Source organism: Sinocyclocheilus rhinocerous, unplaced genomic scaffold (assembly GCF_001515625.1).
Source record: "Sinocyclocheilus rhinocerous isolate Xijiao unplaced genomic scaffold, SAMN03320098_v1.1 scaffold431, whole genome shotgun sequence".
Taxonomy (NCBI): Eukaryota; Metazoa; Chordata; class Actinopteri; order Cypriniformes; family Cyprinidae; genus Sinocyclocheilus; species Sinocyclocheilus rhinocerous.
Window position 1 is genome coordinate 793,847 of NW_015624541.1, and position 20,712 is coordinate 814,558.

Here is a 20,712-nt window from a genome sequence, read left to right on the forward strand (position 1 = left end):
TTTTTCCCTGACCTTCTTTTCTCTGTAAATTAAGGGTGCACACTATTGCTGAGAAACACAATCACTACTTAGCAGTCAGATGTCCGTATGCACAAAGGCACAGATCTCTAAACAAGATCATATCTGCAGATGAAACATTTTTTTGTAGAAGCATTTTATAAAATTTGAACTAGCTCCTCATGACTACACCACGTTATGTACGAGAAGCTGCAAAAGACACAGGCGCAAGTGTAATGTACAAAACATAGTGACATAAATTTTTAAGTAAATATAATGGGCGATATATTGCGTCCCCCAAAATTATTGAGGTCGTTTACATATATTGCGCGATAAGTCGATATATTGATTATTGCGACAGACCTACCTCTCTGTGACAGAACAGAAACAGATGTTAGAAAACACAAATAAACCATCGTCAGATGACTTTGAATGTCTAACTCTGTATTCTGGAATAACAGAAATCAGGACTGTCTAACAATCAGTAAAAACAACCATTTGGGGATGTTTCATGACTGGTCATTAATACACATTACTAATTAAGAGCAATGACTGGGCAATGACTGTTGAGTCACTACAACCTAAAAACTACTACAACTTCTTAAAGTCGGCATGAAACCGAAGTTGCGATGGTCTTTTCTTCTCTAATGTGATGTATATCCGAGTGAAACGGCATCTGAAATGAGAGGGCGGGACTTGATTTCGTCCTTCGGGAATTGATTGGATCGTTGGAAGCAAAATGGAGCAGATCTGAATGCCAGTTTGCAGTTAGCGGTGGGGGATTTCTCTCCACTGGATTCACAGCCGACACCCAAGCATGAATAAATGTTTTATTTATTAAGGATGACGACGTCGATCAACGGCACAAAACATGACATAAACAGCGCACGCGTGCGAGCGAGAGAGAGAGAGAGAGAGAGAGAGAGACTGCCTGATGAGCGCGTCCTCCATCAGGTTAAGTCATATTCATGAAAAAAAAATTAGTTTGCGATGTCCTAAGAGTAATGTTGTCCTAATATCCTAATATCTTTTCAATGTTTAGGGTTAACGTACTCATGACTGGTGTCAGTGCTATAAAGTGAAGCATCAGCTTCAGCTTTCCCCCATCGTTTACCCCTCACGTCACTAGCTCCGCCCTTGCGCCATAGCTCGTGACCAAAAGAGAAGATTAGTCGTTTTGAGGGGGAGGGGAGGTTAACGTTTTTGATAAAAAATTACGAGGGCACATGAATTAAAAAAATAAAATAATGAAGTGCACGGATAAATTATTTATAATAAACACTACAATATTCCATTAAAAAAACAAGCTTTTTCAATTTTGATTTCATGGTGACTTTAAAGCACAAAGAGTTTCATAACAACAAAAGTTCATCATTTGGATGCTTAAAACTATTTTTAATTGTTCTCTATCAGAGTAGTCATTTTACCAGCTGTGTCCTAGAAAGCTGAACTGCCCAGAAACATGATCATAAATGTTGTCTAGGCAGACAGCTAACCAGGTTTTGAGACACAGCCAACCTGTCAAGCAAGTCAGTCTCCCACAGCACATTCTCTTTTGGTTTCTGTGTGAACCTTAAAAGTAAACTTGATACTTAATCAATTAAACCTGTATTTTGTGGCATAATCTTATTAAAACCCCTGTGAAATCACAAAGTTTTGCAGCTTTTAGTCAAAGCAGATTTGCTACATGCTACTGTGTCAGCATATAACACACACTACATGCTAGTGTGCTACTATATGTTGACAAGTTTAAGGTTCAGCTATTATTAAATCTCAGTAACAGTAACAGAATAATTGTTAAAAACAATATATCCAGTATATCGACTAACTAATATCAATATTAATTCACTCATCTTGCATTACACCCACTTTTGTCCATTCAAAAACATGTCCCTCCCTTGACATGACTAAGAATCCTGATTCATGGACTAAAGCTTCTATTTTCACATTTTTATATAATTTACTGGTTAATGTTAATGCATGATTTCTCCAGTTAGGATCTGACAGCAGATTTGAGGGGTAGCGTACTAGCGTTCAGGTACTAGTTAAATTGTCCAATAATGCACAATAATGGTGTATTTAAAATCACGTTTTTCCAATAAAGCTTGCATAACAAATCTGTAAACGACACACTAACGTAATTATTGCATCAATGCCTTCGTATGTTTCATACTCTATTATTTTGAGGTTAGTGTTGCTTTAAATGGATTAACTTTCATTCTGTTCACTTGTACGGTGACTAATCGATTCAACCCAGTGTTTGGCATGACTTGTGCACAAAACCCTCAAACGACACGTTGTTTAGCACTGTTTAATGTTTATTCCGTCCACACAGCTACCAAATCACTGATCTTTGCGCTTAGCCGTTCTGTGTCGGGCAAATTCATCTGCTCTCAAAGTGCGTGAACGTGCATGAGCTAATAGTCATGTTACGTGTATTAAAGGGGTCATATGATGCTGCTAAAAAGAACATTATTTTGTGTATTTGGTGTAATGAAATGTGTTTATGCGGTTTAAAGTTAAAAAGCCAATGCTCTCTGTTAGCTTGCAGAGACTCTTAGTAGGTTTCTCTTGAGGTCAGCGGAGAGAGATCCTGGCTAAAATAGGAAGGCGACTGACACACGCTTGCGTTCTATTATTAACAATCCAGCGTTCGTTTGCAGATATATTTTCCCCAACTTACCAATATTCTCTTAAAGAGAGCGTTCTCCTTCGGCGGCAGAGTTATCGAGGGCATGCTTCTGATTCTTCTTGGGTACTGATCACCGTGACTTTGCTCTGAACATGAATCGGAATCCGCGATCCTCTGGCCGGATTGTCTGCCGTATCGTAATAGCCCCCCGAACTTCGCTGTCTGGGGCTTCTCGCCTTCACGTGGTGACAACAGGCCCCCCTTCAGAACCAAAATGGCGACGCTGCTTCTCCCCGGGTCAAGCGGTGAACTGCGCATGCGCTGAGTGTGCACTATTTCCGAGGCGGGGATGAAATTAACTTTTTTAAATATAAATATAAGTATATATATTATACATTAAAATATGTAATTATACGATAAATATACATCATTTGAAATTAAATGACAGTGTTGCCCTGGCGATTACAATAAATGTACGACCAAGCATATATATATATATATATATATTGAAATGATGCCTGTTATGCCGAATGCATTGTAGTCACTAGATGGCAATATTATCTTGGTCGTATGCTGTTGTGTTTGACGCCATATCTCAGCAAATTATACATTTGTAAGGGCTTGTGGGAGCAAGTGTACTAATGAACATATGTTTATTATAACTGATGAAACAGCTACTCATAAAAGCCTATTGTGGACAAATGTGTATAAACTGGAGTAAAACGTGGAGTATTTGTGGAAAATACTGTTTAAGTAATAAAGTAAAAGAGGTTATGTGGCTTTACATGGTATATATTCAGCTAAAAGTGTGTTAGAGAGATATCATTTAGATATTGATTATTCCTGTATTTTTGTTCAACAGAAAAATAGTTTAAAAAAAAATTGTGTATACACAAGTATTTTTTGAGTGGAAAATTTAGAAGGATTTTTAGATTTGATAGATTCAGGATAATTTTAATATATTTATGTATCATTCCATTCCAAGATAATAAATGTATTTTCTCATACACATTTATTATTGTTTTGGGAGTTTTTATTTAATTTATATTTTTCCAGGAGACCAAAGACTACAGCATCTATTTAGAGAACATTGTCAATAAAAAAAGAAAACCTTTAATATTTTTCATGAATATAGAGTTTTTTGAATGAATGGTTGTATGTTCACTCGAGTGTGTTTCATTCGTTCGTGATCGATTACTCTACTTGCCACTAGGTCAGCCATTCCAGGAGTCAGGGAAAGTAATCGAGCAAGGATCGCATTTTGTCTGGGAGAGAAACGCTGTCAAAATGCCTCTCGGTCGGTTATTGTTGCGGACTTCAGCTGTCAATAAGAGTGAGTACGACAATGCAAATGATATTTGGCGTACATTATAGTCTCAGTACATTTCCTCGGTATATTTGTTTATTCGCCTCATGTAAGTTAGCAAAGCAGTATGGCCTGACCTTGCTTAGCATAGCAAGACTAGCAACACAGCAGCCAATGCATTATAGTTTCATCGCACGTATAAGTTATTTATATGTTACAGGCATTTATTTAAAGTTTTAGAATACATTTGTAATCTATATATATTATGTTTTAATTGCCATTTTCAGGTTTTTGTGATTCACAACCAAGGACACTGAAAATGTTTATTTTTTATTATCTTAATAATTGTTACATTCATACGTATTACATCTAACAAAATGGGAATATTGTACATAATAACATTTTAAATTTTTGGAAAACTGCCACCAGTGGGTTAATAAATCAATTCATATACAAACTATCAAGTTACCAAAACTGTCCAATAAATCAAACATTGTGTTAAATATATACGTTTTTTTTTGAGGATTGCTTTTTCTCTCTCTTTTCAGTGGTTAGCAGAAATTTCTTTATAGCTTCCAAACCGGATCCCTCCAAGCCAAACATGCTGAGAGTAGGACTGGCATTTGGAAGCACTGCTGTCTTGTGGGCATTGGTAACTCACTTTGAATGATCTCTCAAACATATGCACAGACTTTCTTTTTTTATTTTTATAAACGCACTCTCTGTTCCCCACCAGCTGTTTAAACAGCACAGCACTGATGTGCATGAGTACAAAACACGGAATTGGTTAGAGTAATTCATGAGGCCATGTAAGTAAAACCATTGTCATCTCTTTAGTCAGTGTTAGTGGGCCTCATTTACGAAACGAACGTACGACAGAAAATTGGGTGTACTGTCGTTTCAACGCAAAACTTGGAATTTATCAATGTGGACGTGAGCGGTGGCTACGATCAAATCTCACGTCTGGTCTCAGCTCGTGTACGCAAGTTTTTGAGTTACCTGAACTTGCGCGCAGCATAGTAAATACGGTGGAGATTTATTTATTTTTATTCAGGGCTTTAGCTTTATATGCGTGAATAGCAGCGTAAACAAGACCATGAGGATTCAATCGTCGCATCATGCACCTGCAGCGCTTCTGTGAAAGGAGAAAAACAGAAATTAAGTCTATAAAAGGAATAAAATAAATAGGATCACACAAAATATATAATAGGCTATAATATAATTAACAGATTAACAAAAGGGAAAAAAACACTGTGCAACAAGTATAGGCTACGCTCGTTTTTGTGACACTCAATGCATTTTATTTTCTTTATTTATTAAAGATAATAAATGTATTTATTTATAAAAATATTTTCTTTATTTTAAGATATTCATCTTTATTTGATTTAATCCATCTGATCGCACAGGCGCCTCACGCACACACAAACAACATTAGTTTGCCTGACATTTCAGCCATTCATCATCAAGCTAAAATGCAGTCAACCAAACATAAAAGTTACACTGTTTATTTTAAAAGGTCCGCTGTAAAATCAGCATGCAGCGCCCAAACAAAAATTTTGCACATGTGAAGGATTTTACACGGATATTAGAACATGAGTGAAGTATAAAGCCATGTTTAGGCTACATAATGAATAATAGTTATGCAAACAAATGTTACAAATATGGCAGAAATGGAAACATTTGAGACAGGCGCGTGAGCCCAATGCCTTTTCAGTTTTGCTTGACATTTATGCTGTTTGTAATGAATGCCACTATAGCCTAATTTGTGTTTTATTTTATAGTTTAATATATAATTTTATAACTACTTATTTTTCATTCTTGTTCTGTTCTGAATACCGTTAAATTTAAAATATTTGTTGTAGAGTGAGGGGAACTAAATAGGCTGTTTATATTTGCCAGTATTTGAATATACATATAAATTACATAAATGAATGTAGCCTAATTGTTTGCAATTACATGGTTAACGGGTGTTTTTGGAGTAAGATAAATTTCTCTTTTATGAGATTACTTCCTCTTTTTGGCCGGGTTTCGTTTCTCTGTGTCGTAAACTCAGGGGCGAGGCTTCTAAACCAGGGTGTTTATAGGGGCGTGATATTCAAATGACGATTGTTTTCTGCCGCCACATTTATCAACATACGATCATTCATACGATGAGATTGGTGGCATGCGATTGATTATGATTATGATATAGATTGATAAATGAGGCCCAGTGTCATTTGTAAATTTTGTTGTAATAGTATGTAATAGTAACTGTTTTTTCCTTTGTAGGGCAACGATTGCTCTGTGTTTTGTGGATCTTCTGTGTTTCCTGTTTCACTGTTTCCTCTGCTTTTGAAAGATGTACAATAATGTTTATTAAAGATGTGTATATATAACTTGCCTCTAGTCACTCTCTCTTGACTCCAGCAAACATGAGTTGCAGAGATATAAATATTGTTAAATATACGGTTAAGCTTTGTTCCCTTCAATTTAGACTTATGATGTGGTTTATAAGCAAAACAATTACAGAATCATTCTTGAACTTTGTCTATCCTAATTAAGTTAATACAACTGTCAATTCTTTCCACGGGATCAGACTTTTGAAGCCAACATTCAGTGTCAACAAACCAGTGACGTTCCAAGATTAAATTTTTAATATTCAATAAGAGTCAGAGTTAATGTGTTTAGAAGAAACAAGTTGATGATTTGAGTAAAAAGATTACCTTCATACAGTGGAGAACATGCATGGACACAAAAAAGCGAATATGTTAGGTGTAATGGTAAATTTTCTGAGCCAAAATCTCATAATAGTATACTAATTAATTGGCCAGAGAGCTCTGGAGAATGTCCTGTCTTATTAATCACTGCAGCTTACTGTAAAAAAAAAAGCATACTGTATATTTAAACATACTATTAAACAGAATAGTATAATAAACATTTAACTCATGCTAACAGTAGACAGGTTGTTACACAAAAACCATTCTGCAAATTTCTGGTAACATTGGTGTCCAGTTAAGAAACCTAGAAAACAACTATTAGAAAATGTTCTATATGTTCTTATTAGGTTGTCACACAAACACCCCTGTGAACATTATTGGAACGTAAGAATTGGGATGAAAATAAACGGGAACCATACACTAAGATTAGGGAAATGTTCTGTAAGTGCTGGTACCATAAATCTGCGAAAACTGGGATAATCGTGTGGAACTTTAATTCAATTTAGATGTTTTTGCAATGTAAGTTGCATAAATTAAACAAATAATACAGTTTAAAAGACTATTTGAGTAAATAGAAATGATACTTCGTTGCTTTGAAGGCAGTGCCACGGAATCCCAGCAGTGGGAGGATTTAGCCGAGCGTTTTCTCCTCCTCTCATGTTCACTCCTCCCCTCCAACTGTCTCCGCACTTTCTCAGTCATTCATTGCGCCTCCGTTGGACTCGCAGTTTGGACGATGTTTGCGTGCAGAGCAGCCTGGCAGAGGTGTGGGCCTCTGGCGCGACAGTCCCTGTACCGCGCACACCTCAGTAGAGATGGTGAGCACCATCTAATCTGTCTCATAAAGTTTCATTTTTCCTAGAAGTCATGTAATTTGCAGTGCGTTTTGGGATTTTGCGATCTGTTATTTGATATATATTATATGATATTTCACACATTTCGATGTTGCTTACAATGAAAATGTGCTTGAGCGAGCTGTAACATAATATTTTACAAAAACGACAAATTTTTTGGGCAGGTTACATGTGGTTTAGGGTTAAGGGGACATGAAGGTCAGTCTCAACGTCGGATCCTATTGGTGCTCCACATTTTTAAATGGCTTTCGAGATTTCTTTAGGGCCCTTCAGAGGTTACACGCCTACTACACTTACACATGTTCGCAGGCATTTGCAGGGAACACAATGTACACTTCTCAAACCGCAGCCTGGCACCAAGCACACAAAAATGTAGCCATGTTGGGCAATGCAGATCTGCACTAATAGTCATTTTGCAGAGATCTATTATTGAAGAAAAAAAAACATTGACCATCCCTGTGCATTTTAAACATTGTGAAAAGTTAGCTGTGGACTCTTGAACGTGATTCGATTAATGTTTGTTCTGTCAAATTCATTCTGTCTTCACTAAATGGATTATGAAACACAAAATTGCGTAATAGGGTATCGGTTGAAATCTGAAGTTTGACATCATGGTGTAAGTATTCATACTGCTTGATTTGTGACCTTCAATGTTCTCTGGGTGCCATAGTATATTTCCACCATAGACTCACGTACAGCTCACGTGGTTGTTTACGTGGTCGAGCTATAGACGCAGGCGCGCTGACCTATGGAACTCTGCTGTATGGCAAGCCGTGTTACATTTAATCCTTGAAATTTACTCTATTTTCATGCTACTAGTACTTATTTTTTTAGCTACTAGTATCCATTCCATTAGGTACTAATATTATTTTTTAGGTACATTCAGACATCAACTATTTAGTGCTGACTCGTATGTATTCCAATTGTGACTAGTTATTATTAGATACTAGTAGTTATTCATTAGGCTGAAGTTTTGTGCGCTAGCTCATGCTTTTTTAAAATTCAGTTCTGTTTTCGCTCATGGCTTTGTGTATGTAGTTCTGAGTTTTTCTACCTTAGGCTTCTAAACATTTGCTTTTCTTATTATATTTAATTTAGCACTGGCATTTCAATCTCACAAACCCCCGCAATTCCTTTATGTACCCTAGGGGTAGTACCCCTGTTGGTAAACCCTGGTTGTTTGAATAAACATGCAAACATTCTTGAAGCGAGACATTTGTCTGCCCTTACAGTGCTGTGCTTGATTGTATTGGATAAGTGTATTTGAAAATCTAGGTTAGGATGTTTGTAATGCAGTTAATAAGATATTACATGAAAATGTTGAAATAAGCATAGATATAATCACACTGTCTGTCCTGTTCAATAAATATCTCCTCAAATAGCCATGAGAGGATGGACGGTAGGCCTACACTTGTCAGATACCACTTGCTTAAAGCCTTTCATTGTAATTCTTTTTCACTCAACCGTTCCAGTATCAAGCTGTGATTAATCTCTTTGCAGAGGGAGATTTGCTGGTTAGTTGGTTCAAAAAGTTCATAGGTTTCAACAGACATGGGGTTGAGTAAATGATGCTGTAAATGGTGAAATTTGAATATAGTGTTGTTAAATAAAAAAATATTATTGGATGCTTTAACTTGTGGAATAAAATAAATGTGACTGACTGCAAACAGGGCATTTTTGGTAACTAAATTTTTTTAAATTAATTTATTACTTTTTTTATATGCTGCATCCACACCACTAGATGCCAGTATAAGACTTAAGACGACTACCATATTGGGTTTTTTTTTTTTCATTTTGTAAATATTGTGTGAGATATGAGTTTACTTTCGTCATTTATCTCTTATTTGCTGTTGTTAAATGGTATTATGTAAATATAGGAATTATATCGGCCATTGCCAACCTAAACTAGATATTGTCATCAGCATCTGACATTGAAAAAGTTATGTTGGTTCCTAGTAGTCTAACCGAGCATGTATCGCTTTCTGTTTGCTTCACCCTTTGACTCCTGGAAAAGATTAACAGATTAGCTGATATAAATAACACAGAGGTGTCTAGAACCTATTTACTCTAGCTGGGCACGAGTGACTGGATTATCTTAATGAGAGTATTGAAGTTACTCCTTAAAAAAATCTACAAAGTTTGTGTCAGAATGATCTTTGCCCTCCTATCCTGATTAGACTGCACTGATGGTTTTCTAAATTTAAGTTGCTCCCTGCCCTCTAACTTTTTTTAGGACAAGGAACTGTCAGCACTAAGGAGACTATTTTGATAGTCAATAAAGCATAGTATATAAAATGAAATATTTGGTGATATAAGCAATTATCTAAGTAAGAAAATAATGCATAATTATTTTTATGTATTGAGGAATCATTGACTGGTGATGTCTATACATTTATATAAACCCATAACTGTTGCAGTAACACTTGTATATAGAGGGTTTCAAACCTGAATTTTATTTTGAGTCCACTTAGTAGGCTTCACAACCATAGTTTAAAATGCTGTTCACTTAAGATTATCTTCACCATATTTCTGAGTCGTGGAGATGCAAGAACACAATAAATATCTAGATGAATGCTGACAGGCATATTTATAGGTACCTAAAACCATTGCCCAGAATCCAATCAGGCAGTGACCTACTGGGCAGAAAGCAGCTCTGGTTTGACTGCCATGAAGGTCAATCTCTGTGTCAGGCACTTTAACTAAAACATTAACTATTAACTACAAATAATATTTTAAGTTCTATTAAATTGATTAAATCTTGAAACTGAGAGAGGGAGAAAGGATTTCTTACATTGTTGCCTCACACATCCAAAATCTTTGTCTTACTCCTGTTGTCTTTACTAATGCAGTAGTTCCACGGAGGCTCATGTCGTCAGTTCCTGGCGGCTCTGGTGAGAATTTCCTTTATGTCGTGCTCTGCGGTGGAGCCTTCGCAGGTGGCTTGGCATATGTAAGTCTGACTAAAACTCAAACCATTGATGATAAAGTTTGATGTCAGCTCACTTGTTGAATTAATTAATGTCTTTATTGAATTCTGTGATAGGCTTATAGAACCGTTTCAACAGACCACGCACGTTTTGTTGATCGTGTTTCTGAAATTGATGCTCGTCCCAAGTCTGACTGGAAACCCAAAGCATGGCCACCCAAGGGTAAGTCTCACCTATGGGCTGGTTAATTCTGCTTTTAGTGTTGTAATTTAATCACTTCTGGGATTCTGATAAGGAGTTTCCTATGGCCTGTTAAAACTAGGGTGCAAGAGCAGAAACCATTTACCTGGCTGTAGAAAATTTTATACTAGTAGCATAACTTTCTCAAGATGAAAGATACAGGCATAAGGTAATATGCAGATAATCTTCAGCAGCTTATTGGACATATTTTTTAAAACAATGCTGTTCACACGGCACTGATAGTAACCCTGAAGATTTCATTCTCAGTGGCATCAGGAATGCTGATCTAAATTGTCAATTTAGAATAAGTCTGAATCCAAAAATATGAGATCTAATGCAGATGACAATAAATAATCCATTGCAGCCCTTCCAAAACATCAGAATTACAACCACGACAAAAGACATGTTGGGGTATGTGGAAGACATTTGGCACCCTCTCACATTTATCTTGTGGTCAGCACGGTAATGCCAGACAGCTGAAAGCTGCCCTCTTAGTTCACTATCACAGTCCTGCCAAATCCACTTCCAGCTCATTAAATGACGGTGTCAAATCCAAGCGTCTCTAACACTCCTGCATCTGAGCCAAACATTATTAAACTGTCTTATCTAAATGACAGCAGCATTAAAAAGCTCTCTCGTTCAAGTATTATAAATAAGGGGATATTATGTGTTGTAATGTGGTCTGATATGAGGGAGTGACTGTTGACAGAAAGCTTTATACAGCAGCTTCAGGGCTTAATTACATTTCAGATTGCAGTGTGCCATCATTTAATATTTTTGTTGTTGTTGTTGTTTTTTAGGTGAGGAGAATGGCAGTGGTGAGTTCATGTGTGATCTTTTTATGTCATAATCTCTCCATGATGTACCATAATAAATAACTATGATATTTAAATGGACAAATTACAGTCCTGTCTCTTAAATGTCTGTGTAACACATCTGTTTGTCTTAAAACCAGTAGGATCCATTTAGTGAATTTTGTTGAAACTAACTTGTGCTTTAACTCGCATGATCTGAACTGCTGCATAACAAGTGTTTTTGGGAGTTATTTCTGTGTAAACTCAAACTGTATTATAGCCTTGGTTTCTGAAGGTCAAAGGTTAACTAAATGATGACGCCCCCTACTTTTCAGTCTCCTCCCATTCAGTCGATCATGATACCTTGTTGGCTGATAGCTGCAAAACACTGGACAAAAATGTATTCTTGGCACATAGGTTATGACCTGTTCTAATTAATATTTGCTATATGCCAAGTGGGAATGACTTAAGTTTTACAAATATCCTGTAATGACACTATTATGGGCAGATATTGGTAGAATAATGGTTAAACTGCACTGCCAAATGCTTGTTTATAAAGAGCCTAGATTTTCCACAGACTGAAACAGAAAAGTGAGCTAAACAAGCTTGATTTTGATGAAACAGCATTCCTGTAGAGTGTGGCACTAGCAATGCCAAGGTTCAATTCGTGGGGAAAGTATGAGCTGAAAAAATGTATACCTTGAATGCAATCACTTTGAATAAAGGCGTCTCCCAAATGCATAAATGTAAATGTATTATTGGATTAAATAGTTGTTCTCATGTTACCCTTCTAACACACCTGATACCCTGATCCTATTTGTCAGAAAGCCTGTTAATCAGAAATGGGTGCCTTTCTCTTTGACACTTTGTCACTTTCCTCTTAAATAAACCTGAATAGACCTGTCTGCACCCCTGTGCACTCCCATTCTCTCTCACAACCCTTTTTCCCAACTTACTTACTTGCCTTTGATCCTCTATTAATGACTGCAGTCCAGTCCAGAAAGTCTTACCAGACAATATATACACACTTTTTTTATACTGTGGTCTTTCAAATGCCAAAAAAAAAACTAAGAAATCATAATATTGAACAACGAACTCAAAACTTCACCTAATCTCTTTCCTGACTTTCCTGTCTCTTTGTTCTGACTCTTTCCAGAATAAACAAATTCGGACAGTCGGGGCTGGTGACCTATAGTCTTCAGTCAGAACTTTTTGGATGATTCTCTCCTGAGCTAATGTCGTTAGGATTCCTGCTTTTTCCATCGAACTGATATTTCTCATTCCATTGACTTTCAAACACTTATTTAAAATGTTGATTGTGGTGTTATAAAGTAGAAATTGAAAGACATGTAAAAGAATACTTCCCTCTGTGAGTTAACTAATTAAACACGCACAACAAAGCCCCTTTGGTTGTTATTCTGTTTTGCTGGAATTCACAGAGTTGCTGGTACTGCTAACTTTGAACAGATGGTAAGGCTCAACCATCTTTGTATTCCCTCTCCTCACCTGTCCTCCCAGCCCCTTTCTCCCTGTTTTCCAAACACTTATTTAAAATGTTGATTGTGGTGTTATACAGTAGAAATTGAAAGACGTAAAAGAATACTTCCCTCTGTGAGTTAACTAATTAAACATGCACAACAAAGCCCCTTTGGTTGTTATTCTGTTTTGCTGGAATTCACAGAGTTGCTGGTACTGCTAACTTTGAACAGATGGTAAGGCTCAACCATCTTTGTATTCCCTCTCCTCACCTGTCCTCCCAGCCCCTTTCTCCCTGTTCTTTCTGTTCAGTTTCTCTTTTCACCCTCCCTCCTCATTCTTGGGTTTTGCATGCTGACTGCAGGGATCGGGCTGTGTGTGATTTTGACAAAGCTAGATTTATATTCCCTGTTTACCCATTTATGTGAGTTTCCAGGAGGTTTGATAAGATGGATGCTGTGTGTGAGAGATTTTGAAAGGCTTGGTGGCAAGTGTAAATGCTTTAAATATGTTCTTAGGTAACTAGCATAAATTAAATTCATTACCTAAATTTCCTTAGGTAATTAATTGCAGTTAGTATACAGTTCTCAAAACAAAAGATTGTTAATTTATGAATATTAGGAAAGTAATATTATAGATATTGGTGATTATAGTACCACCTTACAAAAACTGTCAATAAATGTCAAGGTATCATTATACTCCTGAATCGAAAGTTATATTTTGCAAGATCTATAATATTACATCTCTGTATTCATAAATGAAAAATCTGTTTTCAGAATAGAATTTCAATGTAATGTGTAATAAATAGTAATAATTATTTTTATTATATAAATAATAATAAATGATGAGAAAAATTATCTGATTCTCTAATTTGTAAAAACATATCATGGTAGTATTATTTGAAGTTAATTTATGACAGGATGATTTGAATTACTGCAGCATACTGATTGTTATTTTTATTATAATTTTTTTTTTTTTTTTTTGATTTTGATTGCAAAATATGCTTTTCAAAAAAATGTGCTTAAAAAATTCTTATTGTCCTAAAATGGGTTTCATTTTCTTAAGGCAAAATATAATTTCAACCCAGTCATTTTTATGTGAGATTCAGAAGTGAGTAAAAATAAAAACGTAGCGTGATGCCTTATTTTTCTTTCTTCTCTATTGTCTGTTTAGAAGAAGCTGGTGCAGAGGAAGGTGAGGTGGCAGAAACTGTTATTATAATTTTTTTTTTTTTTTTTGAGATTTTGATTGCAAAATATGCTTTTCAAAAAAATGTGCTTAAAAAATTCTTATTGTCCTAAAATGGGTTTCATTTTCTTAAGGCAAAATATAATTTCAACCCAGTCATTTTTATGTGAGATTCAGAAGTGAGTAAAAATAAAAACGTAGCGTGATGCCTTATTTTTCTTTCTTCTCTATTGTCTGTTTAGAAGAAGCTGGTGCAGAGGAAGGTGAGGTGGCAGAAACTGTAGAGATCACAGCCGAGGAGAATGTTCCTGCTGAGGCACCTGAGGTCTTGCTGGAAGCAGCCGAGGCCACTGGAGGGAAGACAGGAACTCTTGAGACCGTTGTGGAAAAGGTTGCCGAGACGGTCGCAGAGACTGCAGAGGTGGTTGCTGAGGTGGCGGGGGTTGTTGCTGAGACAGCAGAGGAGGTGGCAGCGGTGGCAGAGGAAGTGCAGAAGGTTGCAGAGGAAGTAGAAGCAGCAGCAGAGGCTGTCGTAACTCCTGTTATCCAAGCTGAAGAGCCGGCGTCAGAGAGCAACGGTACGCCACCAGCCTCCCAAGATGAGGCCGTAGCAGAGGCCACTGATACAGAGTCCTAAATGGCTCATTGGTACTCAAACACTCACCCATACACACAAGATATAGAAGACTCAAATGTTCTGTTTAGCAAAATGGTCACGGTCTCACTTTATCTGAACACGTTAACCTTACATCCTAAGAAGAACAAAAATTGGCACCTGAACAAAATTTAGAGATTTTATTGCTTGAATCCTGCAGGTCTCTCTATCTATCCTTATTTTTCCTCCCTTACAAGTAGATTCTTTAGTCATAAACTGAAGTTTTAAGGTGCTCAGAGACGCATGAACTAAATTATAGTGTATGTGATTAACTGTATAGTCCTCATCATACTGTACTTCCTCTGGTTGCATCGATGTTATACTACAGAATTTGATGCTTGCGAAACAATAATGTCATCCCACTTTATAGCACACAGCTTATTGTGTATATTTTTGCTATATTCCTGGATTTTGCTGGAAATTTTTGAAAATTATATAAATAAATTTATAACTTGAAAAAGTTATAAATTATACGTTTTTCAAATATTGATAACTGTAGAAACCACTGTGAGAATCCAAAGTTGCTGCTTTTTGTTACATGTGACCAAACATTCCAATGGACACACTTCAGACCATCTACTCCTGTTCTCCTAATTTCTTACTCTTAGCTTCACTCTCACTCTCAATCTTCTAACAAATCTGAGCCAGCCTCCTGTCATTTTTATCCTCTATTCTGCCTTACTTCCTATTTGAGGCACAAGTGAACGCAAAGACACCAAAAAGCAAATGTACTGCTGTATGTAGTTATTTGTTGTTTTATAATAACAGTAGTAGTTCAGTTATTACATTTTGGATTTGTCAAAACGTATTTCTCTGCCAGATATCACTTAGTTGGTACACGCCTATTAATATTGTGAAAACTGAGTATTTTGCTCCCTAGCAACTGGGCCAGCTTTATTTCTGTATTAGTTTTCCCTTTCTACTCCTCTGTATGACTGAACTGACAGGGATCTCAATAACTTACCAAGTCAAGTGTGTGTGATTAATGACATTGCTCATTTACTTGAAAAATGCAGTCATGTATTAAAAATGGATAAGGGATTCAAAGCCATTTAATAAAATTAATAAAATGAAATTGATAAATATCAAAAAGATATTCTGTGTTTAATTTTATTTTATTTTTTTCAGAAAACACAACAAACTGAAATATTGCATCATAAACACCGACAAGTTCATCCTCTGTTTTTAAAAGTAATGTTTCAAAATGCTGAGTTTAGTGTAAAGGTAATCTGTGTTCTTGTGGTAAAGGTTTTTGTGGTAGTTATTATTGTGGTGTGTCCCTTTCTAGGTGATATTTGGCAGTAAAGCCTCTTTGTGTATTTTCTGAATGATGAGAAACCCCTAAATGGAGCTGCATGCTGTGAACATGCATGATTATACTCGCTTAAAATCTCTTACATTCTGTGAAATGCAAAGATACACATCATAGATCATACCTGAAGGCATTAAACTTTACTTCAGCTGCTTAAGCTTGTTTCTTTGTTGTTATAACTATCACTAATATAGTGGGGATGAACCTCTGTGCTCTACTTTTGGTAGTCGCATTTCTCTCTTTCCCATTGTATCTGTGTCTAGATTAATCTTCTGATTTAAACTACAGTCACACACACACAAACACACACATAAAACCTCTAAATAAGTCATTTGATACCTCTCAATATTGTGTGTGTGTGTGATTATTGGGTGGCTTGATTGTGTCTTGCAGAATCAGTCAGCCCAGCAGAAGCAGAAACGGCAGAGCCGGCTGCTGCCTCCGTGATCGAGGCTGTTCCTATGGAGTCTGTATCCGTGGAAGATGTGCCAGTTGAAGCTGTACCAGAGAAGCTCACTGAGGTTCCTACAACAGATCGTTTGGAAAGTGAACCTGTAACAGAGGTGGCATCCGTTTCTCCAGTGACAGAAGCAGCACCAGTTTCTCCAGTTGTAGAAGAGCCACCTGTTGCCACAGTGGTAGAAGAGGCTCCAGTAGCAGAGGAGACACTAGTTGTTTCACCAGCAGCAGAAGTATTTGTTTCTCCAGTGACAGAAACAGCACCAGTTTCTCCAGTTGTAGAAGAGCCACCTGTTGCCACAGTGGTAGAAGAGGCTCCAGTAGCAGAGGAGACACCATTTGATTCACCAGTATCGGCAGAAGAAGCATCTGATGTCCTGGTGATAGAACAGGAAATATTGGTCGTCCCAGTGACAGAAGAGACACCAGTTTCCTCTGTAACAGAAGAGGCACCTGTTGGTCCAGAAGCAGAGGAGGTATCAGTTGCCCCATTGACTGAAGAGATGCCTGTTGCCCCTGTGCCAGAAGAGGCAGCAGTTTCCTTGGTAACTGAAGAAGCTCCTGTTGCTGTGGCTGAAGATGCACCGTTTGTAGCAACTGAAGAACTTGAGGAAACACCTGCAGCCAAAGTAACAGAAGAGGTTATTCCAGTGGTTGAGGAAGGTGTGGAAGTGAAGGCAGCAGAGGTGATTGCAGAAAGTGCAGTTGTGGAGGCTTCAGTAAGTATAGTCGATGAAGAAGCAGGTCCATTTGTGGAAGTTACAGAAAGTGTTGTTGAACCAGATGTTGCGAGCACAGTGGTAGCTGAGGAAGTTGCTCCAGCTGAAACATCAAGTGCGCCTGATTCTTTGGAAGAGCCCAAACAAGACTACATAGTGGTTATCTTGGAGGGAGCTCCCAAAACAGAAAAGAAGCCCATGGTGCTCGGTGTGTCCCCCATGACTGGCAAGATCATCTCTGCCCCTGATGATGGTGAAGAGCCATCGGGACAGGTAACAGGTAATCTGGTTTAACAATGCAGTGCTGGGTTAACTAGTTAAGTAAATAATGATGGGAGCAAAAAATGTGGTTTAACAGAAACATTACTTGACAAATACTTGAAATGAGTTGAATAGTGAATTAGTGAGAGGATGGAAAGATATATTAAGACAAAGACGTATGTATTCTGATGTAAGTTCTTGATATACCTTGTAACATCCTTTTTATGAACTAAATGTTACTTTTTAATGTTGTTCATAGGGCAAGCGCCGTATGCTTAAAGTGCAGATGTATTAGCACCAACTAAAAAAGGTAACATTGTGAAAATCACGTTTTTTATGCTTGTTTTGTTTATTTTTAATAATATCGTACATAATATATTTTATAATTGTAATTTGATATTTTTTTATCAAATTTAATGTTTGGAAATGTAAACCTTTCTATTATAGTCTATTGTATAATACTTGGATTTTAAAATATATTATATAATATTTTACAATATTAATATTTCACAATATTAATTTTTACTGTATTCTCAAATCAAATAAATGCAGCCTTTATGAGCAGAAAAGACTTCTTTCAAAAACATTAAGAACTCCTACTGACCCCAAACCTTTGAAAGGTACTGTACATTGACATGAGATTTTCATTCTTGTTTTGTCTTTTTCTCAGATAGTAAACTGGTTCCCTGATAAAGAATTAGTGATGTGCCTTGCCCTTTCCCTATTTCCTTGACCCCCTGGATTTCAGTAATCCTTACACTGGGCCCAGAATGCTGTTTCCTTCTGACTCCGCTAAAAATACAGCTCTCTTTCCACGAACATGCTGTCCACTGGAGAGTGGGTACTTCATGTGAACTTTCACTTCACTCTGATGTGAGACATACAAGTTTCTTGACCATTATAATATGCATGAAAAGCTGTGACCTCTCTTTATACCATTTTTAAATGGAACTCCACTCTTTTTGAGTCAACTGCACATTGGAGCCTATACTATAGTGAACCCTACCTCAGACATCACATTAGTAGGACATGTCTTGGAATTGCCATGTCAATAGTTACAATACCAGCAGGGCTAAACATTTGCTACAAACACTGTCATATCTGCATGCTGACCCCCAGTTTTTTGGTTGGACATCAGGTTATCCTCTATCTTCAATATATGCTATTTTTCATTTGCATTATTTATGAATTAACACTATTTTTTATGTGTACCTCTCTACCTCAGCTTGAAAAGACAGTGTTCTCTTTTTTCCAGTAACCAGTATTATAATAACCAACTAACATTACCAATGTGACATGACTTGGTCAAAAAGCAACTGACAAACAGATTATCTGTATCAATATAATCAATACAACAAAAAGCCATGTTACAAGTCACATTCCAGTATTAATTTTTAAAGGCTGACATAACAATATTATCCAAAAGGCAAACCCTACTGCTGCATCCTTTGCCTTTGTTTTCCTGTTCTCTCTTAATTTGTTCTGTTGGTCACCATCATCAAACCAGTGAAGTTTCCTGTGATTATAAAAAATGTTGTTTGGCAGGTGCGTAAATAAATTACTTTGCTTGATGTGGCAAAAACAAGGTCCCCAAACCTATTATGACAAAGTTACACTTTCTTTGATACTACAGTTTTGATGCTCATTTGATTTGAGATTTTAGACTGGTAAACAGACATACTATATCAGGGGTGTCCAAACTACGGCCCGCGGGCCAAATGCGGCCCGTGGATGAATGTTAAGCGGCCCGCAGCTGTCTTAATAGTCTATGTTATGTATGGCCCGCCAAGCATAATTTACAAAATAGGCCTATGCAGTTTCAAAATGTCAACACAAGATGGCAGCACTACATTTTAGACCAGATGTAGCAGTAAAACGCGAGTGATATCAATTTGATAACTCATATGCGCTCTCATTTCTTTAGCGCACGCGATTAAAAACAAGATATTTGCAGATTTTTGTCCTCAACAAAACACAAGCTACTGTCAACTCAACATCACACATACATTATATATATATATATATATATAGGTAGAAGCATCCGGCCCCCCAGTGTTTCCACATCGTCGAATCCGGCCCTCTTTAGGAAAAGTTTGGACACCCCTGTACTATATCGAGCCAGAAGGAAAATTAAGATCAGATAAAAAACAACAACATACAACTACCTAACAATTTTGTCTCTTATTTCCTTCATGTTTCAAAAGGGACCTTATTAGTTTTATACGTAAGATAACAACTTTATAATGTGAATGTGAGGGAATAATTTGAAGTATAGTTCAGTATAAAGGCTGTGTTCACGGGTTCTTTTTTGTTTTTGTTTTAAGGGTTAAGGATGTAATACACATTCATTTGCTCTTTTGAAGTTTCACCTTTCACTGTAGGCCCTAACTAGGGGTTTTTTAACTGTGAATGTATGTCAAAGAAAAATAAAGAGTTGAAAAACATTTCTGTGTGATCAGGGGCAGATTTAGTGAATTGGGGGCCCCAGGCAAAATCTAGGAATGGGGCCCTATACATTTGCACACATTTACTTAGATAAACCTGAGGTTCCTTTTTTGTTGTGATGCTTGCTGGTGCACAATGGTGCCCCATAGTTGTATCCAGTGTTTCTACATTTTTCATGCACATGTTATGATGGCTTTCTTTAATGAAATAGCAATTGATTTACAGTTGAGATAAACCTCACAGTTGAGTCTTTAAACCATTTTTTTAAGAAAAAGAGTCAGAAGTATAAATTATATTAATTTAAAATGGGGTTATGTGGTGGATTGGTCTGAACAAAAACTGCAGACTGGACTATTGAAAATGAAACTGAAGAAAAAAAGTAATGAAAAGGAAATTAAACCTTTAAACACAAGGATTATATCAACCAAAAAAGTAACTGCTTATGCGTCCTCTACTTGGGTCCTTCTCATAAATGAGTAAGCGGCATTTAAAACAATAAACATATAATAGCCTACGCACTGTTGCTCAACATTTAATTACAGCTTCAGATGCATATTTTCATTTGCTACAAGCAGGATACACAAGAAGCACGTTTAATGCGCATCTTGTGTATGAAAAGCATTTTATGGGGCCCTTGGCTTTTGGGGGCCCAAGGCGGTCACCGACCTTTGACAAATGGGTAAGTCCGCCCCTGTGTGTGGTTGTGTTTGACTAAGTTGAAGAGTGTTTCTATGTGAATATTAGGTACAGA

The 20,712-nt window shown here is 36.8% G+C and overlaps 3 protein-coding genes across 6 annotated transcripts in view; 2 read left to right on the forward strand and 1 right to left on the reverse strand.

Moving 5' to 3' along the window:
• Positions 1–2,939, reverse strand: part of LOC107741278 (N-alpha-acetyltransferase 15, NatA auxiliary subunit-like) — a 28,448-nt gene extending 25,509 nt beyond the window's left edge. For both annotated transcript variants that reach the window (XM_016553985.1, XM_016553978.1), the window contains exon 1: positions 2,681–2,939. In XM_016553985.1, coding sequence (XP_016409471.1) covers positions 2,681–2,734 — 54 coding nt within the window. In that variant the 5' untranslated portion in view covers positions 2,735–2,939. The remainder of the gene's footprint in view (positions 1–2,680) is intronic.
• Positions 2,940–3,809: 870 nt separating this feature from the next.
• LOC107741595 (NADH dehydrogenase [ubiquinone] 1 subunit C1, mitochondrial-like) lies at positions 3,810–6,310 on the forward strand. Its single transcript, XM_016554347.1, has 4 exons — positions 3,810–3,962; positions 4,484–4,587; positions 4,672–4,744; positions 6,204–6,310. Exons 1-3 carry the CDS (start codon positions 3,917–3,919, stop codon positions 4,729–4,731), a joined length of 210 nt encoding a protein of 69 aa, XP_016409833.1. The 5' UTR covers positions 3,810–3,916; the 3' UTR covers positions 4,732–4,744; positions 6,204–6,310.
• A 1,003-nt stretch (positions 6,311–7,313) lies between these two features.
• Positions 7,314–19,353, forward strand: LOC107741313 (calphotin-like). Of its 3 annotated transcripts, none has more exons than XM_016554016.1 (8): positions 7,314–7,449; positions 10,335–10,435; positions 10,529–10,634; positions 11,453–11,470; positions 14,353–14,688; positions 16,471–17,535; positions 17,776–17,826; positions 18,187–19,353. In XM_016554016.1, the coding sequence occupies exons 1-7, from the start codon at positions 7,368–7,370 to the stop codon at positions 17,793–17,795; spliced, it is 1,728 nt and encodes a 575-aa protein (XP_016409502.1). In that variant the 5' UTR covers positions 7,314–7,367; the 3' UTR covers positions 17,796–17,826; positions 18,187–19,353. The 3 variants fall into 3 exon arrangements, with proteins under 3 accessions (XP_016409502.1, XP_016409497.1, XP_016409512.1); XM_016554011.1 differs by having other exon boundaries at positions 16,471–17,528; XM_016554026.1 differs by lacking the exons at positions 14,353–14,688; positions 16,471–17,535; positions 17,776–17,826; positions 18,187–19,353 and adding an exon at positions 12,603–12,972 and having other exon boundaries at positions 7,315–7,449.
• The last annotated feature ends 1,359 nt before the right edge of the window (positions 19,354–20,712 follow it).

What these genes read in the sequence shown, in the direction of transcription:
- LOC107741313 (XM_016554011.1), top strand. Translation starts at nt 7,368, where the DNA reads ATGTTTGCGTGCAGAGCAGCCTGGCAGAGGTGTGGGCCTCTGGCGCGA. An exon ending in GCCGGCGTCAGAGAGCAACG is followed by an intron (nt 14,689 to 16,470) that starts GTACGCCACCAG and finishes TGTGTCTTGCAG; the next exon opens with AATCAGTCAGCCCAGCAGAA. An exon ending in GTGAAGAGCCATCGGGACAG is followed by an intron (nt 17,529 to 17,775) that starts GTAACAGGTAAT and finishes TGTTGTTCATAG; the next exon opens with GGCAAGCGCCGTATGCTTAA.
- LOC107741595 (XM_016554347.1), top strand. Translation starts at nt 3,917, where the DNA reads ATGCCTCTCGGTCGGTTATTGTTGCGGACTTCAGCTGTCAATAAGA. An exon ending in GACTTCAGCTGTCAATAAGA is followed by an intron (nt 3,963 to 4,483) that starts GTGAGTACGACA and finishes CTCTCTTTTCAG; the next exon opens with TGGTTAGCAGAAATTTCTTT. An exon ending in CTGCTGTCTTGTGGGCATTG is followed by an intron (nt 4,588 to 4,671) that starts GTAACTCACTTT and finishes GTTCCCCACCAG; the next exon opens with CTGTTTAAACAGCACAGCAC.